Source organism: Amblyomma mixtum, chromosome 4 (genome assembly GCF_055824585.1).
Source record: "Amblyomma mixtum isolate Tamu chromosome 4, ASM5582458v1, whole genome shotgun sequence".
Lineage (NCBI taxonomy): Eukaryota > Metazoa > Arthropoda > Arachnida > Ixodida > Ixodidae > Amblyomma > Amblyomma mixtum.
This window is the reverse complement of record NC_143015.1, coordinates 151,174,439-151,193,668: the sequence shown is the minus strand read 5'-3', so window position 1 is coordinate 151,193,668 and position 19,230 is coordinate 151,174,439. Positions and strand designations below refer to the sequence as shown.

Genomic DNA, 19,230 nt, shown 5'->3' with positions numbered 1-19,230 from the left:
GCAAAATCAAGTGTTGTTTTTTGCTCGCAATTTAGTACATTTCTGTAAAACTAAAAAGTAAAAAGCAACTACAGAACCAAATAAAGTGTTTCTGAAAGCGCAGGACCACTTTAAAAATTGTGATTGTGTGGGTTAAAAATAATCTGGCTTGCGCGACATAGCGTTCTACAAAAAAAAAAAACTTGGACGACACATAGCATGTCCTTAAGAGTACAATGCGATAGCAGTAGAGATATATCCCGCTCAAGTACTCCTTGATTACACAGGGCGTTCTCATACCATTCCTTTCCCTCCTGAGCAAGTACTCCTCCACACAGGGAATTCTCATACTATTCCTTTCCCTCCCACGCAAGTACTCCTCTACACAAAGAGTTCTAATACTATTCCTTTCCATCCCGCACAAGTACTCCTCCAAACAAGGAGCTCTCATACCATTCTTTTCCCTCTCGCGCAAGTACTCCTGCACACAGCTAGTTCTCATACCATTCGTTTCCTCCCGCACAAGTACTCCTCCACACAGGGAGTCCCCATACAATTCATTTTCCTCCTGCACAAGTACTCCTCTACACAGGGAGTCCTCATACCATTCATTCCTTTCTATCCCAAGCAAGCACTCCTCTACACAACAGAGTTCTCATACTATTCTTTTCCATCCCGCACAAGTACTCCTCCAAACAAGGAGCTCTCATACCATTCCTTTCCCTCTCGCGCAAGTAATCCTGCACACAGCTAGTTCTCATACCATTCCGTTTCCTCCCGCACAAGTACTCCTCCACACAGGGAGTCCCCATACAATTAATTTTCCTCCTGCACAAGTACTCCTCTACACAGGGAGTCCTTATACCATTCATTCCTTTCTCTCCCAAGCAAGCACTCCTCTACACAAAAGAGTTCTCATACTATTCTTTTTCATCCCGCGCAAGTACTCCTCCAAACAAGGAGCTCTCATACCATTCCTTTCCCTCTCGCGCAAGTAATCCTGCACACAACTAGTTCTCATACCATTCCGTTTCCTCCCGCACAAGTACTCCTCCACACAGGGAGTCCCCATACAATTCATTTTCCTCCTGCACAAGTACTCATCTACACAGGGAGTCCTCATACCATTCATTCCTTTCCCTCCCACGCAAGTACTCCTCTACACAAAGAGTTCTAATACTATTCCTTTCCATCCCGCGCAAGTACTCCTCCAAACAAGGAGCTCTCATAGCATTCCTTTCCCTCTCGCGCAAGTACTCCTGCAGACAGCTAGTTCTCATAAAATTCCTTTTCCTCCCGCACAAGTACTCCTCTACACAAAGAGTCCTCATACAATTCCTTTTCCTCCCGCACAAGTACTCCTCTACACAGGGAGTCCTCATACCATTCATTCTTTTCCCTCCCAAGCAAGCACTCCTCTACACAGGGAGTTCTCATATACCATTCTTTTCTCAGTGGTGGAGCGGTTAAGCGATGCGGCACTTCCCCGGTAGGTGGCTGTTCGTAACCGAGCCATCGGTGGGGCTTGCAAGACCCAGGTTACTCTTTCCGAGCTCCCGTAAGGCACATTTTAATGCCGATGAGCCATCGGAAACGAAACCGGCGGCGTTCGGCGTCCAGGAAAAGTGTACCAGGAAACGCCCATGACGTCATCGTGACCTCGCATGACGCCAGCAGTAGAGAACAAGAAAAAGTGGAGTCCAGAAACGGGTTAAGTTATCAGCAATGAAAAATCAATTTTATATTGAAGTTGCGTGTAATTAAGCCAAGGAGCTTCAAATTACGAGGCGAGCACGCAATGTACAAGCCACAAAAACCGCGTCGCTTCTTGGCAAATAAATAGTGTATGCGTTTCCTTACGAATGTATGGTAATGAGTAGTGCGTCATTACAAAGGGAGTAATCTGTAATGAACCTCGCAATAGAACTCACGATCAGACAGTGCCTTCGCATTCAAAGTGCCGCTGCCCTTTGGTATGACGTCACACCGCTTGCCTCGTCGTTGCGCTCGCCTCCGCCACGTATATCCTGGCATAGCCGAGCTAAGCCACTGCCAATTTTGTGTTGCCTCTACTGTCCACACACTTCGTACTACCGCAGTTAATCAATAGATACGCATACAAGGGTCACGTATGCTTCGAGTACCCCCGCGCATGCAAACAGGATATGCGGGAAGATGCTGGCTCACCTCGGCGTAGCTGCCGAAAGACGCTTTGCTCGGGTCGTTGGCGCACCGCGAGAGGAACGCCACCGGCCATCCCGACAAAGGTGTCGTCCAGCGGCCCTTCATGGTCACCGAGACTGCCCACATCGTCCGCTTGTCTGGCCTGGTCAGTCTCGCCAGTCTCCGGATGCTGTCAACCGCCATGGTCTGGGAGGTTTGGTTTGGTTTGTAGGGGTTGAACGTCCCAAAACGACTCAGGCTATGAGGCACGCTGTAGTGAAGGGCTCAGGAAATTTCGACCACCGGGGGTTCTTTAACGCGCACAGACATTGCACACACAGTACATGGGTCTCTAGAATTTCGATTGAGGCGAAACTCGACTGCCGCGGCCGGGATTGAACCAATGTCCTTCGAATCAGCAGCCAAGCACCATAACCACTGAGCCAGCCCATGGTAAGACACACACAAATGTAAACACAAATGTACGTTTAGGAATGCGCCAAGTTGTCAATGGTCTCATCATTACTCCTTCTGACTCCTGGCGGTACTTACATCACAGTCGGCCTCGGTAAAGGAATGCGCTTCTACTTAAAACCGCGCCGTGGTTATAACTTTTGGTTTGGTTTGGTTTATGGGGTTTAGCTTCCCAAAACGACTCAGGCTATGAGAGACGCCGTAGTGAAGGGCTCCGGAAATTTCGACCCCCTGGGGTTCTTAAACGTGCACTGGCATCGCACAGTACACGGGCCTCTAGAATTTTGCCTCCATCGAAATTCCACCGCTGCGGCCGGGATCGAACCCACGCCTTTCGGATCAGTAGTAGCAGAGTCCTTGAATGTAGTAGCCTAGCACAATAACCACTGCGCCACCGCAGCGGACGGTTATAACATTCACGCGAGAGTGTATAGAGCTCGTTCGGTCGGAAAGTCGGCGTAGTGGGCCCCGCGTGTTCGAAATAATCGGAGGCTCTGTAAAAAAAATGGCATCATGGTAATTTGTGGTTGCAATGATTAATAATTAATTGGTCTGTGATAGGCAGTGACGAGTTAATGAGATCATTGTAATGCATTGATTAATTGAAGAAATGGTTGGTTGGTTGGTTGGTTTATTGGGGTTTAACGTCCGAAAGCGACTGAGGCTATGAGAAAGGCCGTAGTGAAGGGCTCCTGAAATATTGAAAAAAATGGAAACAGGGTGTTCAAAAATGTCAAAATGCTTGATGATGGTAATTAAGAAAATTTCAAGTGTGTAATTGATCAATTAATAAATTTTAAACATTTGAAAAAATGAAAAAAGACGTTCAAAAGTGTTTCCAACGGGCAAGACGTCGCGCCGAACGGGCGATGGCGTTCCGTGGGCTCCCTGGCAGCGCTGCAAGACGCTGTCGCGTTCTTCTCTTAAAGGAGACTTTCTAATTTTTCATGACTCGATTCTTCACTACTCCGTTTCATACATCATGTGCAACGCGGTGAAGGCTACGGAAGTAGTCCGCAGAAAAAAATAAAGAGAGGTGTATCCCTTCGCGCTGTTTTGTGGCCGTGCGGTCTAACGCGTCGCTCCATCTTCCTCCCTTCCCGTTACGGCGAGGTTTAGGTGTCCACCGAGATATGACAGATATATTTCCTTTCCTCAAAAACCAATTTACCGACGAGCAAGGCGTATTTGTGCGCGTTTCAGATTGGTCCAAATTGTCGTCACGCCGCTGAGGTGGACGCCATTTTCTCAAAAGTAAAAGGGAGGCGGACAGAAAGAGTAAACACGGCGGCCAGCGGGGACAGCGAGAACGTGAAATGGAAAAAGACGACACACGCAAAATACAAAATCACAGATCTCGACCGATTCGCTCGCAATATCATCGTTTTTTGTCACGCTGATGACAAATGTATTACCCACGAAGCCTGTCGGCAATGCATTTGTTATTTTTCGCTCACCACAAGCAACGCACTATTTTCTGTCACGGATGCAGGCTGCGCAAAAAAGAGCGCTAGCTTTGACGGCGTTGCACCTGATGTATGAAACGGAGTATATGTGCAAGCAGTATGGGGTGATTGCTTCTTGTGTTCAGGACTGCAGTTACATCTCATAAACCACGGAAAAATCTGCCATCTACCAACGTATTCAGAACTTGCCTTGCATACCGCTTTGTTCTTTTTGCCTGCAAACGGGAGATGGTCTGTTTTTTTCTACTCGCGTTTTTTTTTTTGCTGACCAGAATAGCAGGCGTTGGAGACAGCACTTTCGGGTGCAGCCTAGAAAGAATTTCTAATTAGGAAAAGTGTGGAAGATGGCCTGCGCAAAGTGGAAGATTATGTCCTCGAAACATATCCTTAACATATCCTTAACAAGAAGCGTATGAACCACTAAAGGAATAAACTACGTGTATTTTGCGCATGGTGATGGGAGATTATTTGCAACGCGAGCCCAGACCCTACGTAAACAATACGTTTTTAGAATGCGTTGGCTACATGTTGCCTACACGTATTCGACACGATTCAAGGCGGGCCCACAAATGCAGTTATTACTCCCTGCACGTGCAAAACACCAAGGCCATCGACCATGCAGTCTAGGTTTCAAGCAACGGGTAAGCTTCTACTCCGGGTCCTAACGGAGTGCCAGGCAATAAATACCGTGAGCAACATGTACAAGGAAGTTAAATATACTAGTCGAAAGGAGAGTTAATTTTCACTGAGGACAAATCGCTGGCAAAAAAAAATACAAAAGAGACTCTAAGGACACGACGACGACCAGTCACCTTTGTGCCCCCTCTGCCTCCCCACTATTTCTCTGGCTGCTGCGGTGGCTCAGTGGTTACGGCGTTCGGCTGCTGGGGCCCGAAAGACGCCGGTTCGATCCCTGCCGCGGCAGTCTAATTTCGATGGAGGCGGAATCCTAGAGGCCCGTGTACTGTGCGATATCAGTGCACGTTGAAGAACCCAAGGTGATCGAAATTTCCGGAGCCCTTCACTACGGCGTCTCTCATAGCATGAGTCTCTTTGGGACGTTAAACCCGCATAGAACGGAACTAAAACCACTGTTTCTCTAAGTTCAGATGCAGCAACTAGAAGGAACTGCACTTCAACAATTGTGTCACCATGCGAGCTGGTAAAATGTTTTTTTTTTTTTTTTTTTGTCGGGACATCACTTCTCGAGCGGCAAGACTGTTTACAATGAATAAAGTATAATTTTTCTTTAAACAAATCTCTTCGCATTATGAGAGGTCAGTGCGGGCTGCGTTAGAGCTTTTTAGTTACGTTTTTGAGTCTAAGAGGCAGCAGTACAGTAAAAAGCCATGTTCTTGTAATTTTTTCGCAAGAGTATTACCTAGGAAATGACACGCAAGTTAACTACGCTGCTGTACATGCCTGCGGTCACTGAAGTTGCCAAGTTGCCGTAAGAGCATGTGAGTAGGGGTCGTCCGACCATTATAGCCCCCTAGTTAAGCGCATTTCGGTTTTCTTTTTTGATAAAAAACAATGGTCTTCGGGGCATGACGCCGCCCTATGGAAGTTCTGTGAAGTTCAGAAGTACGTAATACGAACTCGCGAAGTGAAATTATTTAGGTCGAAGCCATAACATTAAATGCCAAGCAAAAACCCGTTCATTCTCTGTCGCTGTGCGAACACCATAGAAGAGGTGCATCACATTTGCGATGTGCCGCTGCATTGTTCCCAAATCGTGCACACTGTTTATGGATACTATAGGACGTTACAACTTCTAATTTGTAAGGTGGATACGATAAAATTTCCCTTGCTTTAAAGTGTTGCCTTCGAAGGTTCCACGTGGTTATTGGACGCAGTATTGCTTCATTATATGCCTCTCATGGACAAAGACACTGACGGGAAATCTCCGAGCTGCATTGTTCTGTACAAGTGAGTTTATGGTTAATGAGGTTTAACGTCCCAAAGCGACTCAGGCTATGAGAGACGCCGTAGTGAAGGGCTCCGGAATTTTCGACCACCTGGGGTTCTTTATTGTGCACCGACTTCACACAGTGCACGAGCTTCTAGAGTTTCGCCTCCATGTCGCAGTCATTAACGAATTCACACCAACTAGCCCAACTGTCTTCCATGATGGCTCCATAGAAATTCCACTGCCGCTGCCGAGATCGAACCCGCGTCTTTCGGGTCAACAGCCAAACGCCATAACAACTGAGCCACCGCGGCGGCGGTCTGTACAAGTTGAAATAATTCGCGCCGAAAAATTGATGATACGCTAACGTGCGCGATTCCCACCAGGTCGTGCCGGTAGGTGTTGTAAGCCTCCGCTGGTCTGGTCAGTACCGTTGGAGGAAGAATCCGACATTCGATGAAAAGGTTGTCACCGAATTCGTAGTGGCCTTGGGCGATGACCACATCCGGCTGGTAGACATACCTGCGCACGCGTATCAGATCTTTAAGCCTGGGCCTTATGTGGGACTATTTTTCTGCGTTAGCTACATTGGCCACAGTCTCGCTGTTTCGCGTGCTCCCTCCTTGGACCATACTGCGCATGCGCGAGGATCGAGTGACGTCATCGGGCACAGCTGGCGCGCCTCGCTGCGCGCGCTCGCCGCTGCCGCTGCCGCTGCTGCCGCCGGCGCAGAGCCGCGTGACGTCACTGTTCACGCCACGTATATCCTACCATAGCATAGCTAAGCCACTGCCAACTTTTTTGACGCTGCGCTTTCCAAAAGTTTTCAGGGCACTGCACTGGAGACTGATTTATGGTTTATGGCGGTTTAACGTCCCCAGGCGACCTAGGCTATGACGAACGCCGTAGTGAAGGGCTCCGGAAATTTCGATCACCTGAGGCTGGAGACCTGTAGCCCTGGAGAAGTTGCTTATCAATGCGGCGTTCGGAGTAACGGAAGTGCGCGGAAGCTGTTATTTGATCACAGGCTGTGTTCTAAAAAAATTAACCACGTTTAGTGGGTACTGCTGAGCGGTGCGATGCTACCGAAAATGGGCGTGATTATTCCACGCCAAACGGCTCAGAGTTCGTGCTTGATTCTCCGCGATTTCTGCCGAAATATATACAGAGCTCTTTGTCGAATTCTTTTCAAAGAACTTTCCTCGAGTATTTCTGAGAAAAGAATTTTTTTGGCCATGTGACAACCTTTTCATCCACTAGATTAGCGCAAAACTATGTGTAAAGATTTGTGCAGAAGAAACCTTACTGGGCGGTCGCACTAATAGGCGCATTTTCCGATTGCAGGGTACGCAGTTGTCGGAAGCCTGCCTTGTGGCAAGCGGCGCTCTTGCTTACCGAGTTTTGGGCAACCTGTCAGGCCCTAACCTGGGTCAAGGGTACAGTCGCGAGTAAAAAAGATTAGCACACATGACAGAACACCAGAGCGCAGGAATGATAACGCGTGTCGAAGAGGCTGATAACCAGAGTGCCGGGCCGTTCCCATTTTACAGTATTATGAGGGTACAGCGGTCTGTCACGGACCAGCAAAATTACTGGCTTAAAGCAGCGCTATCATCTATTGTTCCCGCGAGTTCTATTTGACAAACCATCGTGTACATAAAAAAAACAGTAATAAAAAGAAGCCATCTTTGCTCATGATAACCAAGTGAAAATAAATGCCGCATGCACAGTCATTTACTGTCGGCTCTTCAACGCTCGGGCGGTGCACGCTTGACAAAGCTTACTTCCTGTCTGCGAACCGCAGCGCCGCGTGGTGAGATATCCGAATTCTGATCGGCAGTGATCTGTGCTAATATTTTTTGCTCGCGACTGTACACCTTGGTAATGCTGTGTGTTGTGCTTTATGGCACATTTCCTACTAATGCCATCATGGGACACCTTGCTACTGTCTTTCAAGGCAAACGACTTCATTGCAGAGTCCTTTAGGGTAAATGACTCATGGTAAAGGCGTTCAGACTCAAGGCCTTCATGGTAAATGACTTCCGTGTAAAGGCCTTTAGGTAGAAGGTCTTTAAGTCAAGCGCCTAGCACGTAAAGATCGTAATTGCCCACCGTAACTAGTGCTATTTGAAGATATTCGGAGCTTAGCCGTGCTAAAACGTCTCCTGTATTTTTTTCTGTAAGGATCTAATATTTTCCTTAACTGTATAGGACCATTGTAGTTGTTTTTTTCTTAAAAAAAACGTATGTGACAATTGTCAGGAACTCCGAGACATGTACTACTTGGAAAAGCGTTAGAGCTCAAATTCAACTGTGTGAATTCCAGAAAATAATTACGAAATTATATAGTTTGATTGCACAATGAATTCAGCCTTTCAATTCATAATTAGGTGTTCAAAGTAAAAACACTTAGTGCGGCTCATGCAACGCTGTTATAGCTAGCGCTGTTGTTTGCGCTGCCTACATTCGCGAACAAAAAGTAGTGCGTTCCTTGTGGTAAGAGCAAAACAGTTAATGCTTTGCGTGTAGGCTTAGTACATGATACAATTGTCATGAGCTTCATTACAAGCGATGTCATTGATGACGACATGCTGTCGCTTTCTCGTGCTTTACACCACTCGACCGTAGACCGAGCGCGGAGTAACCCGCCTCCTATTATTTTTTTTCATGCGGACTACTTGCGTACCTTTCATAGCGCTGCACTTGATATATGAAACGCAGTATAGACATGTACGAACTAGCTGAAGCTAAACCAGTCTTTGTTTTGCTTGGTAGAAGGGGTTCAACGTCCCAAAGCGACTCAGGCTATGAGAGACGCCGTAGTGAAGGGCTCCGGAAATTTCGACCACCTGGGGTTCTTTAACATGCTCTGACATCGGACAGTACACGGGCCTCTAGAATTTCGCCTCTGTTAAAATGCGACCACCGTGGCCGGCATCGAACCCGCGTCTTTAGTATCAGCAGCCGTGCACCATAACCACTGAGCCACGGCGGCGGCTCCACCAGTCTTACGGTAGAGAGCCCATTCCGAATTGTCGGCGAAATTGAACCTTCCTTCATAACCTCTCCAACTCCGAGGGAAGGTGTTTGAGTGAAGCGCGTCACTAAATTAAAAAAAAGACAGGCTTTCTGAATTCTGAGGACGCCTACTGCCGCGGAATATTACCAGTATCTGCTGGTATTGTGAAATAGGCGAGAAAAGTTGCCTGATTTCTTAGAATGAACTTTTTAACCATCACAGTTTGGCATTTCATTGCACTTAGATATTTGTATCTGAAAGGTGGTAACAGCATTATTCGTTTCAAGAAATTCGAGAGCGCCATTACACTTCGCGTTCTGTTCGAGGAAATTCCGATCACATCGCAGCAAAATGCATGCGCTTTCGAAACGCATGCAGGGAAAGACACCTCTGCAGTGCATGTAACTAGTCGAAAAAGGCAAATTCGAAAAGGCAAAAAGACACAAGAAAAAAGCCACAGCGCCGAGAGTAATTGTGTTTTCGAAATTATAAAAACTGATGTGGCTATTACTAACGACCGACTACAAATTTCTAATTGCAACTATGTGTCTAACTGCAACAGCTGAATAGTTAAAAATTGCGTGGGCAGTTTGGCAACTAAAGTGTTGAGAGGCGAAAGCCGAGGGCACTTGCCGTGACGACTTCCGGTGGATGTGACGCCGTACCGTTCCCGTCGCTATATTGATACCCAATTTGTACCTTTCGGGGATCTTAATTTTCATTTACGCTTAATTACACATTTCCCCATCTAATTCGACCCAAATCCGGTGTTTTTCAGACCATTCTGTGACAATTTTCACTATGCCGCGACGACTTCTGGTGGTTGCGACGTCACACCGTTCCAGTGGCTATATCGACGTCCAGGCTATTTCGATGGAATTTTGTCATTTTTGCCTAGAATTAATTAACTAATTAATCTGCAGTAATCAAACTCGGCTTTTTCCTTTTTTCCTCCTCTGTCTGAAGCAACCATAATTTCTAGTTCCCGAGTTAAACGCGTGTGACACGCTTTGTTAACGGACGACAGTATGAGCCATTAAAGGCTGTCTCCTTAATATCAGAAATTAACTAAGCGGCTAAGCAGCTAACATAATTCGGAGCAATAGCGCAAAGAGGACAAGGGACCACGAACGAGTAGACACAGACGGTTACTAAAATGTGTTGAAGAGTGTATTGACCAGTTTGGAATCGTTGGCTTTCATATCTCAGCAGGTATTAACGCTAACAGTTTTTGGAACTTTATCATTTTATCTGAGGTCCACATTTGTCGTGTGGAATGATAAGCCTCACCTTCAAAGAGAAGGGATATGTATCGACTCCTGTATTGCCCCGATCTTAAGTTGCCTCGTTTTAGCAAAACTTGACAAAGCCGTTATGAACAGATTAGACAATGTAGTTCAGCAGGATGCGTTGTTGGTGTTGTGTCCCCTTATTGCTTTTGTGTGTGTGCGCCCCCGCGTCCTCCTCCTAACGACCACTCGCATCCTCCTCCTAACGACCGCTTGCCCCTCGTCGCACGCTGTCGCCGGATGCCCCCCCACGGTGCGCCCCCGCACCCTCCTCCTGTTCTGGGAAGCCACTCCCTGCCGTGGACGCTTCTCCACTCCCTCCTTTCTTCGGGCGGCCAGTTCGGCTCCTGCCTCGGTCGACGCTGGTCGCACCCTCATCGGCTTTAAATAAACGAAGTCTAAAAGTACCGTGTGCGTCTTTCGCTGCATTCAACACAGCGACCGGACACGACAGTGGCGACGAGAAAGTGGATTCGACCCGCGCTACGCAACGCTATTGACAAGCCATGGCTACGCGAGGGTTTCCCAATCAGATACCAGAATTCAACGGCTCATCGTGGTCATCGTGGGTTGGACGTCTTCAGTTCTACTTTGAAGCTAACAACATCACAGACCCAGCCTTGAAGAGGGCCAACCTGCTGACGCTGTGCGGGGAGCAGACCTACGATACTGTCTGCGCCCTTATTCAGCCAAGCACACCAGCGGCAGTGTCTTACGACGACATCGTAAAAGCGCTGCAAAAGCACTACGACCCAAGGCCATCCGAGGTCTACAGCCGGGCTCGCTTCCAACGACGAGATCAACTGGGAGGAGAAACTGTGAGCGCCTACGTAGCCGCGCTCAAGAAGCTCGCTGCCGACTGCAATTTTGGAACGCTGTCGACAACAGCTACCGGGCAGGAGGGAGACGCAGCTTCTTCAGCTAACACCACCATGCTTCCCTTGGACGTGATGTTACGCGACAGATTTGTGTGCGGACTGAGTGACGAGTCACTGCAGCAGCGCCTGTTCGCTGAGAAGGACCTCACATTCAGCAAAGCTTACGACATCGCCGTTCGAGCGGAGAGCGCCGGTCACCAGCAGAGAGGGATTCGCCGGAACACCGAGCCGGTGCACCAGACAAGCAACCAGGTGCGCAAGCCTTCTGTTGTTGTAAAATCGGTCAAAAAGGCACAACGCTGCTGGCGGTGTGACGACCAACACAACCCCCAGGGATGTCGATTCCAGTCAGCCACGTGTAATTTTTGCCACAAGCGAGGGCATATCGAAAGAGCATGCATTACGAAACGGAGACTTGCCAAGATAAAGTCACCTTCCCAGCCTAATCACAGCGTCAACGCCTCAGAGAATACGCCGCTATCTGATCTCCATGGAACAACATCAGCAACACCATCTGTGTTGTACGACCTGAACACCATGAATCTCGGCACGCGACCGAAGATTTTTACAGAAGTAAGCGTACATCACCAGCTGATTAAGTTCGAGGTGGACTCCGGCGCAGCCTGTACTCTGATCAGTGAGGACACGTTCCGAACTTCATGGCCATCTGACGCACCCGCCCTGCAACAAGACGACACGCACCTGCGAACGTGGTCAGGACAGAATCTGCCACTATTGGGCTCTGCCAACGTGCAGGTTAACTACAACGGCCAGACCCATACGCTACCTCTGCTTGTTGTGAAGGGCACAGGATCAAGCCTTCTAGGGAGAAACTGGTTTTCTCCACTAGGCGTGATGATATGCGGTAAACATCAAAACGCCGATGCGCTAAGCCGTCTGCCACTAGACGCAACTGTTGACGAACCATTTCCACCAGGAGACGTTCTGATGTTCGAAGCACTGCCAGAACCTCCGCTTACAGCAGGCACAGTTGCAGCATCTACGCAGAAGTGCGCAGCTCTCCGGCTAGTTTACACAGCTGTTCAACAAGGCAACGTGCATAAACTCAAAGGGGACAACTTCGACGCTTACCGCAGGCGAGCTACAGAGTTGAGCACCCATCGCGGCTGCATCATATTTGGGTCCCGAGTTGTGATGCCGAGAGAACTACGCGCACAAGCTATGTCTCTCATCCACGCCGGACATCGGGGCATCGTTGCAATGAAAAAGTGTGCCAGAAGCTACATGTGGTGGCCTGGCATTGACAACGACATCGAAACAGTGGTGCGAGAATGCAAGACTTGCCAGAGCAGCCGGAGCGCCCCGCCGAAAGCTCCTGTCCCAGAATGGGAAAAGCCAGACACACCATGGCACACACTGCACATTGATTTTGCAGGACCAATTGAGGGCTGCACTTTCCTTGTGGTCGTAGATGCCTACACAAAGTGGCTTGAGATAAGGCAAATGGGACAGACGACTTCGGCAGCAGTCATTGACAACCTCCGATCACTATTTGCAACGTTCGGCCTGCCGCGCAAGGTAGTGTCGGACAACGGAACACCGTTTGTGTCTGCGGAGATCCTCAAGTTTTATCGCGACAACGGGATCTCATCAGTTACATCGGCCCCCTACCACCCAGCGACAAACGGACAAGCCGAGCGCTACGTAGCCGAGCTAAAACGCGCCCTTGAAAGAGATCAGACAGGCTCGCTGCAGCGCCGCCTTGCGCGCTTTCTCTTCAAGCAGCACACGACGGTTCAGAGCACAACAGGCGAGACCCCCTCGAAAATGATGTTCGAGCGTGAAATGCGAACCCAGCTCACAGCCATCCTCCCCGAGCCAAAGGCAGAGACGTTCCGGGAAGAAAAAGCAATTCCGCGCTGCGGCACGCTTAATGAGGGGCAGCGCGTCCTCGCCCGACAGTTTCTGAAAAAGCCACGCTGGGAGGAAGCTACAATTGTCAGACGCATAGGCCTGCGCTCTTGGCTCGTCAACATACATGGCACAGTAGCACGCCGACATCTCAACCAGCTGCGTAGATTTACGACGCCGTCTGAGAGCTGTCCGCCAGCGGAGAGAACACGTGCACCATCTTCCCACATAGCCTGGCACCTCTTCCCGGAAGAAGAGACTTCGCCCAGGACAGACCTAGGAGACACAGCGAACAACAGCCAGCCTACAAGTGTTTCTCCCCCGAGCGCACAAAGCCAGCGCGCCTCCACGCGTGAGCGCCGACCCCCTGCACGATACCAGGCAACTTTCTAAGGGGGAAGGAAGTGTTGTGTCCCCTTATTGCTTTTGTGTGTGTGCGCCCCCGCGTCCTCCTCCTAACGACCACTCGCATCCTCCTCCTAACGACCGCTTGCCCCTCGTCGCACGCTGTCGCCGGATGCCCCCCCACGGTGCGCCCCCGCACCCTCCTCCTGTTCTGGGAAGCCACTCCCTGCCGTGGACGCTTCTCCACTCCCTCCTTTCTTCGGGCGGCCAGTTCGGCTCCTGCCTCGGTCGACGCTGGTCGCACCCTCATCGGCTTTAAATAAACGAAGTCTAAAAGTACCGTGTGCGTCTTTCGCTGCATTCAACACAGCGACCGGACACGACAGTTGGGCAAGTTGGTTCATATTGCATCAGAAAGATGGGATGCGCACATGGTACAATCACAAGAAAGGAGACTTTGCGCCTGTCCCGTCTTCTTTCTCTTGATTGTTTCATGTGTGCATCCCATCTTTCTAATGCATGATTAGACAATGCGCTGATTGCCAAAGTTTTCAGATAGGTTGACGATTTCCTGATTTTTATTGACAGTGACCATGATTCCTTTGATAGCGCTGTGTGTGTCTACTCCTTCTTGGTCCCTTGTCCTGTTTGCGCTATTGCCCCGAAGTATGAACCAACAAGCCCGAATTTCAGCGTTATTACAGCTAACGTAATTCACCTGTTTTCTGACGTCCGCCAACGCAGGTTCGATACTGGCGCAGTAGCCGCCTTCATACCTCAATAAGTATATTTTTTAAAAATCAGCGGCGGTCTTTCCTGCAACACCTGGTTTAATCCTAGTCAGTGATGACATCCGTCGCCCATGGCAAGAGAAATCTCCGTGTCAAAAATGTTGGTGAGTGGACTGAGGCTTACCTCGCTCCAGTTGTACTTACTTAAAATATCTATAGGAGTGGTCTTCATAAGTTGAGTTGAGAAGTACCGTTACGAAGAAAATGAAAGACGGGTGTCCTGAACGCCTCTGCGTCTCGGCATGGCTGTCGAGTAGCTGAAACGAAATCGTGGTCGAACTACAGTTAGAGCGAACGGCGAGAATCGGATAGAAAAATTACACGACTGCACTTAATACTGCTTGAAAGCGGAAATGCGAAAGCCATTCCCCGTCCTCTCCTTCTAACGTCATTTTCATTTTTATTCATTTCTAATTTTTGTTGCGTGAGCTACAGTGGCCACAGTCTTGCTGTTTCGCGTGCTCTGCGCATACTGCGCATGCGCGAGGAGCGAGGGAGCGGAGCGTTTAACGGTCAGTGTGCGGCGTTTTGAGAAACAAACAACGAGGACGCGACCATATGAAACGTTCTATATGAACCTTTCGTATGGGATTATAGGAATACAGAGTCCGTAAGATAGCAAAAATTATATGAATATCCATTTTTGTAGCGTGGGCTGCATTGGCCACAGTCTGGCCGTTTCGCGTGCTCCCTCCGTCGACCATACTGCGCATGCGCGAAGTGCGAGTGACGTCAATGCGCACAGCTGGCGCGCCTCGCCGCGCGCGCTCGCCGCTGCTGCCGCCGGCGCAGAGCCATGTTACGTCACTGCTAACGCTACGTATATCTTATATCCTGGCATAGCAGAGCTAAGCCACTGTCAACTTTTTTGTATAATGTTTTGTTCTGTTGTAATTTTTCTTTTTACTGTTTTTACTATTAGTTTTTGTTTATTTATATTTTCCGTTTTTTTTCAGTCATTACCTGCATATGCTCCTTACAGCTGTTGCTGAGTCAACTTTTGCATTTTATTTTATTTGCTATACAGCTTATGATTGACACTTCGTGCGGAAAACTTCCGTCCACAACTTCCGTCCACGCCAATCATGAGCCAAGAAAGGCTTACGCGTTAAAAGCACGGTTCGACTGTCTGGCGTAGCAATACTATAGCATTTCTTCGGGGTTGAAAGGCACTGGAGACATTGAGAATATATAATCGCTACTAACAAGGTGCGAATATTGAATTTCGAAGAAGATTACGCCACGGAGCTAGAGACTTCTTTTTAAAAAGCGCTTCTTTTTAAAGAGGATAAAGAAGAACGCTTTGATACAGGGAAGCGGAGTCTTTGACAGGATATTTTATAGATACATCTGGGGTGCGATTTCAAATATATACAGGCTATTTATTGTTGCGAAAGCAGCACTACGCGAGTCGCCGAGCCATTTCGCGGAGCTGATGAAAGGCCATACTGCGCATGCGCGAGGAGCAGTGACGTCACACGGCGCATAGCTGGCGCGCCGCCGCCAGTTGCCCATGCGCAGCAGCGGCGCATAGCTAGTGTGCCGGGGCCGCCGCCGCTGCCGCGCGCTCTCCATCGCCCCTCTCTCTCTCTCTCCTCGTTGCTTTCGCAATCCTCCAGGTTTAACCAGAGCTAAACAACTGCTAATTTTTTGAAGTGAAAGCAGCGGCCGAAAAAAAGGAAATATGGAGTAAATTAAGATCGTATAGGAGTAAAGATACACTGTTAGCGATTGCTTTGGATGATATCTTTTCGCATTGGTTTAGGCTCCGTGTCATTGCAGAGGGGACCTCGAAAAAAATATAAAACGAAAGGCAATATAAGCAGCCAAGTTGGCTAGTGACGTGAAGATTTGTAATGCGTGTTTCTTCATGCTCGAAGCCGCTGGCACGCGGAATTCGGTTTGCAGCCCTCGTGCTGCGGCCGTGTATCTGTTTTTTCAGCCAGCGTCCGTTCCGGCGGACGCGGTTGTTGCGACGCGCGGCTTTACTCTCTCTTTTACTCTGTCCGCTTATCTTTCAACTCTCTTCTATCTGCACGTGGCAGCGGTGGTGGCTCGGCTTGAGCCAGTTGGCAGGCCCGTGCACTTTTCCTTTTCATTCTTCTCTCAGTCGCAACCAAGCAACCAACCGGTCTTGATATGTTGCGGCGAGGGGACTAGATTAATCTGGTGGGAGTGTAGCTGCGGGCAACTGCTTCTACGACGTTCGAAATTGTCGCACTTTCGGGCGCACTCTGACGATATTGAGCGTGGCGCGTATTGTGCTAATCGTGATCTTCGACGACCGCCGCTCACGCTTGCTACTGTCGTTCTTACGCTAGGCCCGTACGCTGCACTGCGCTTATATGGGATGTCAGGGCTAAAAAGAAGTCAGATTTTTAAAAAAGCGTTGGAGTGGCCCCGGCGAGTGAAATCGTCGGGTGCTGTTCAAAGTCGTGTCGCCCCACGAGCAGTATTTTTTTAATTGTGAACACTTAATTCGTAAAGGCTAATTAGCTAACGTTTCAAATACTGGTGTGAGCTAGGAACAAAGTGTTACCGCGGAAGATGCACATAACTGCTCTTAGTGTCGTAAATACTGCACACATTGTGGGATCTGCGCTGCTTGGGGAGCCCCTCCCCCCCTCCTTCCCCCCTTCCCCCTGGCAAAAAAAAAAATTCTGGCTGCTTTGTCGAGGTAGTCTGGCTGATTTATATTTCAAAGTTTATTTCCCATCTAACAATACAGATGGAGGAATCGTACAAAAAAAGCTGCCCTTGGGCAGCTTGAGGAGTCTGCGATCATAATGACCGGCAGGGAGGCAGCATAAGAGTTTATACAATTTTAAAAACAAGCACATCAAAGAGACACCAAAGAATACACGAAACAACAATATTTGTGCATAAGGAAACTTAAACCACATTATTCAAAAACAAACCTTTTTTCCCTAAGATTTTCAGCTATGTCTTATAATTGCCTCTCATGTCAGTTGCCCATTGACTTGGATGAAGTGTCGGGGTCAGTGCAATGCTCAGAATGCTCGAGCGAGTACCACTTTGGCAAGTGCGCTGGCGTAACCGAGAAATCCTTTAAGGGAAAAACCGAAACCGCCAAGGCTAATTGGAGATGCCCAACATGCAGAAGTGCTGCGACACGCGTTCAAAGCGAAGTTGAAACCGATGTTCTCATGGCTATTAATCAAAAGCTCGAAAGCTTGCCTGCACTTGTTGAAAAAATCAGTGACATGGAAAAATCTGTTCAGTTCATGTACGGAAAGTTCGATGAATTTGAGCAGAAGATAAGACAGGACGCAGAAATAAAGGTGCTCAGAGAGCGGGTGGCAGAATTGGAAGAGAAGGACTTAGCTCGTGCTACAGTACAAGTTGATCTTGAGCAACAAATCAATGACCTAGAATTTCGCAGTAGGCGGCTTAATCTGGAAGTACTACGTGGTGTCCCGGTTGTCGCGGGCGAAAACCTGTTATCATCCCTGAATCAGATTGCTGATACGCTTCAAGTCCCTCAGCTCACTGACGCTGACGTCGCATCAGTTCACCGCCTGCCAGCCAGGAGAGATAAAATCCCCGGAATCATTATCCGGTTTACCAAGCAGCAGACAAAGGACACTTGGCTTCAGAAAAGGAACGCGCTGAAAGACAGTGAATCAAACGTTTTCATTCAAGAAAACCTAACTCGCTACCACAGAGAACTTCTTAGGGACGCGAAGAATAAGGCAAAGGAAAAAGGCTATGCTTTTGTCTGGTATGTGAACGGAAAAGTTCTGGTTCGAAAGACCAGCGGTGCAGTTGCCATCGTTATTAAGACCAAAGCTGACCTTGATAGCCTGTAACTGACGCATTGTTCGTTCTAATTTGCTGAAAAAAAGAAGTGATGGATGATACTCGCTATTATTTTCCCAGTGATGTGGATCAAGTGGTGTCCGATTTTCCGGCGACCTCTTACAAATGTATCCACCTGAATACCAGGTCTGTGAAAAACAAAGTATTCTGCCTGGAAGAATTTTTTGCTAGTTTTTCCTTCGAATTCTCTGCAATAATGTTAACCGAGACGTGGAGCACAAGTGACTGTGATGTCTTCAGGTTGAAGAATTATACGACATATTATGCAAACAGACATGTTCGCGGCGGTGGTGTTGCATTATTGCTTCAGGATGACGTTCACGGCGAATTACTTGAAGCATACACTTTAATTACCCCAGATTATGAAATTATTTCAGTTTCTACACAAAGTGCTGTGTTCTCTGTGTGTTATCGCCCTCCTAACGGTAATATTGCATCATTTTTACAGTTTTATGACATGTTCCTTGCTTTTGTTGTTCAGTATCACAATAAGAAAATCTTAATAGCTTGTGGTGACTTTAATATTGACATGGGTAATCCCAACCCATCTGCTAGAGATTTTAATATGACTATTATGTCTAATGGCTTTGTTAACCTGATCAATACACCAACCAGAGTCACAAGCGAAGGCCATTCTGTTCTCGATTTAATTATTACTAACTCTATGCAGCTGAATGTTTTTTCTGGTGTTTTATCTTGTTGTGTTAGTGACCATCTTCCTGTGTTTGCTTGCATTGAGAACGCTAGTGCAATAGGAAGTAAGTCCACATCAATCACATACCAAGCTATTACAGAATCATCATTGAAATCCTTTAGGAATGCGCTCATGAAAGTATATTGGAGTTAGATAGCTGAACTTCTTGATGCAAATGTTGCCTATAATACGTTTGTCGATTGCTTTAAGCAGATATATCACGACTGCTTTCCTCTTGTAAGACGTGTGAAAAGTCGCAGAATCCGCAAGCCATGGGTAACGCCAGAGCTTCGCGGAGAAATACAAATGAAAGACAAGCTGTATAGAAAATTTTTGAGCAGCCGGAAGGTTGAGGACCTTGCGGTATTTAAGAAATACAGGAATAAATTGACTAAAAAACTGCGGTCTGCACGAACAGCCTATCACGTGTCGCTTCTAGGTGTTAAGAATGCTCGAAATGGTGTACTATGGTCGAGATTAAATACACTTCTGCAGCGGGACAGTTTACGCA

General features: G+C 48.0%; 1 protein-coding gene across 1 annotated transcript in view; it reads right to left on the bottom strand.

Moving 5' to 3' along the window:
• LOC149348788 (uncharacterized) overlaps positions 1-19,230 on the bottom strand; it is a 47,246-nt gene that overhangs the window by 1,294 nt on the left and 26,722 nt on the right. Inside the window, exons 5-7 of the mRNA XM_089541848.1 lie at positions 14,330-14,442; positions 6,375-6,513; positions 2,167-2,349 (exon numbers count right to left, since the gene is read on the bottom strand). Of these exons, the coding sequence (XP_089397974.1) occupies positions 2,167-2,349; positions 6,375-6,513; positions 14,330-14,442 (435 nt within the window). The remainder of the gene's footprint in view (positions 1-2,166; positions 2,350-6,374; positions 6,514-14,329; positions 14,443-19,230) is intronic.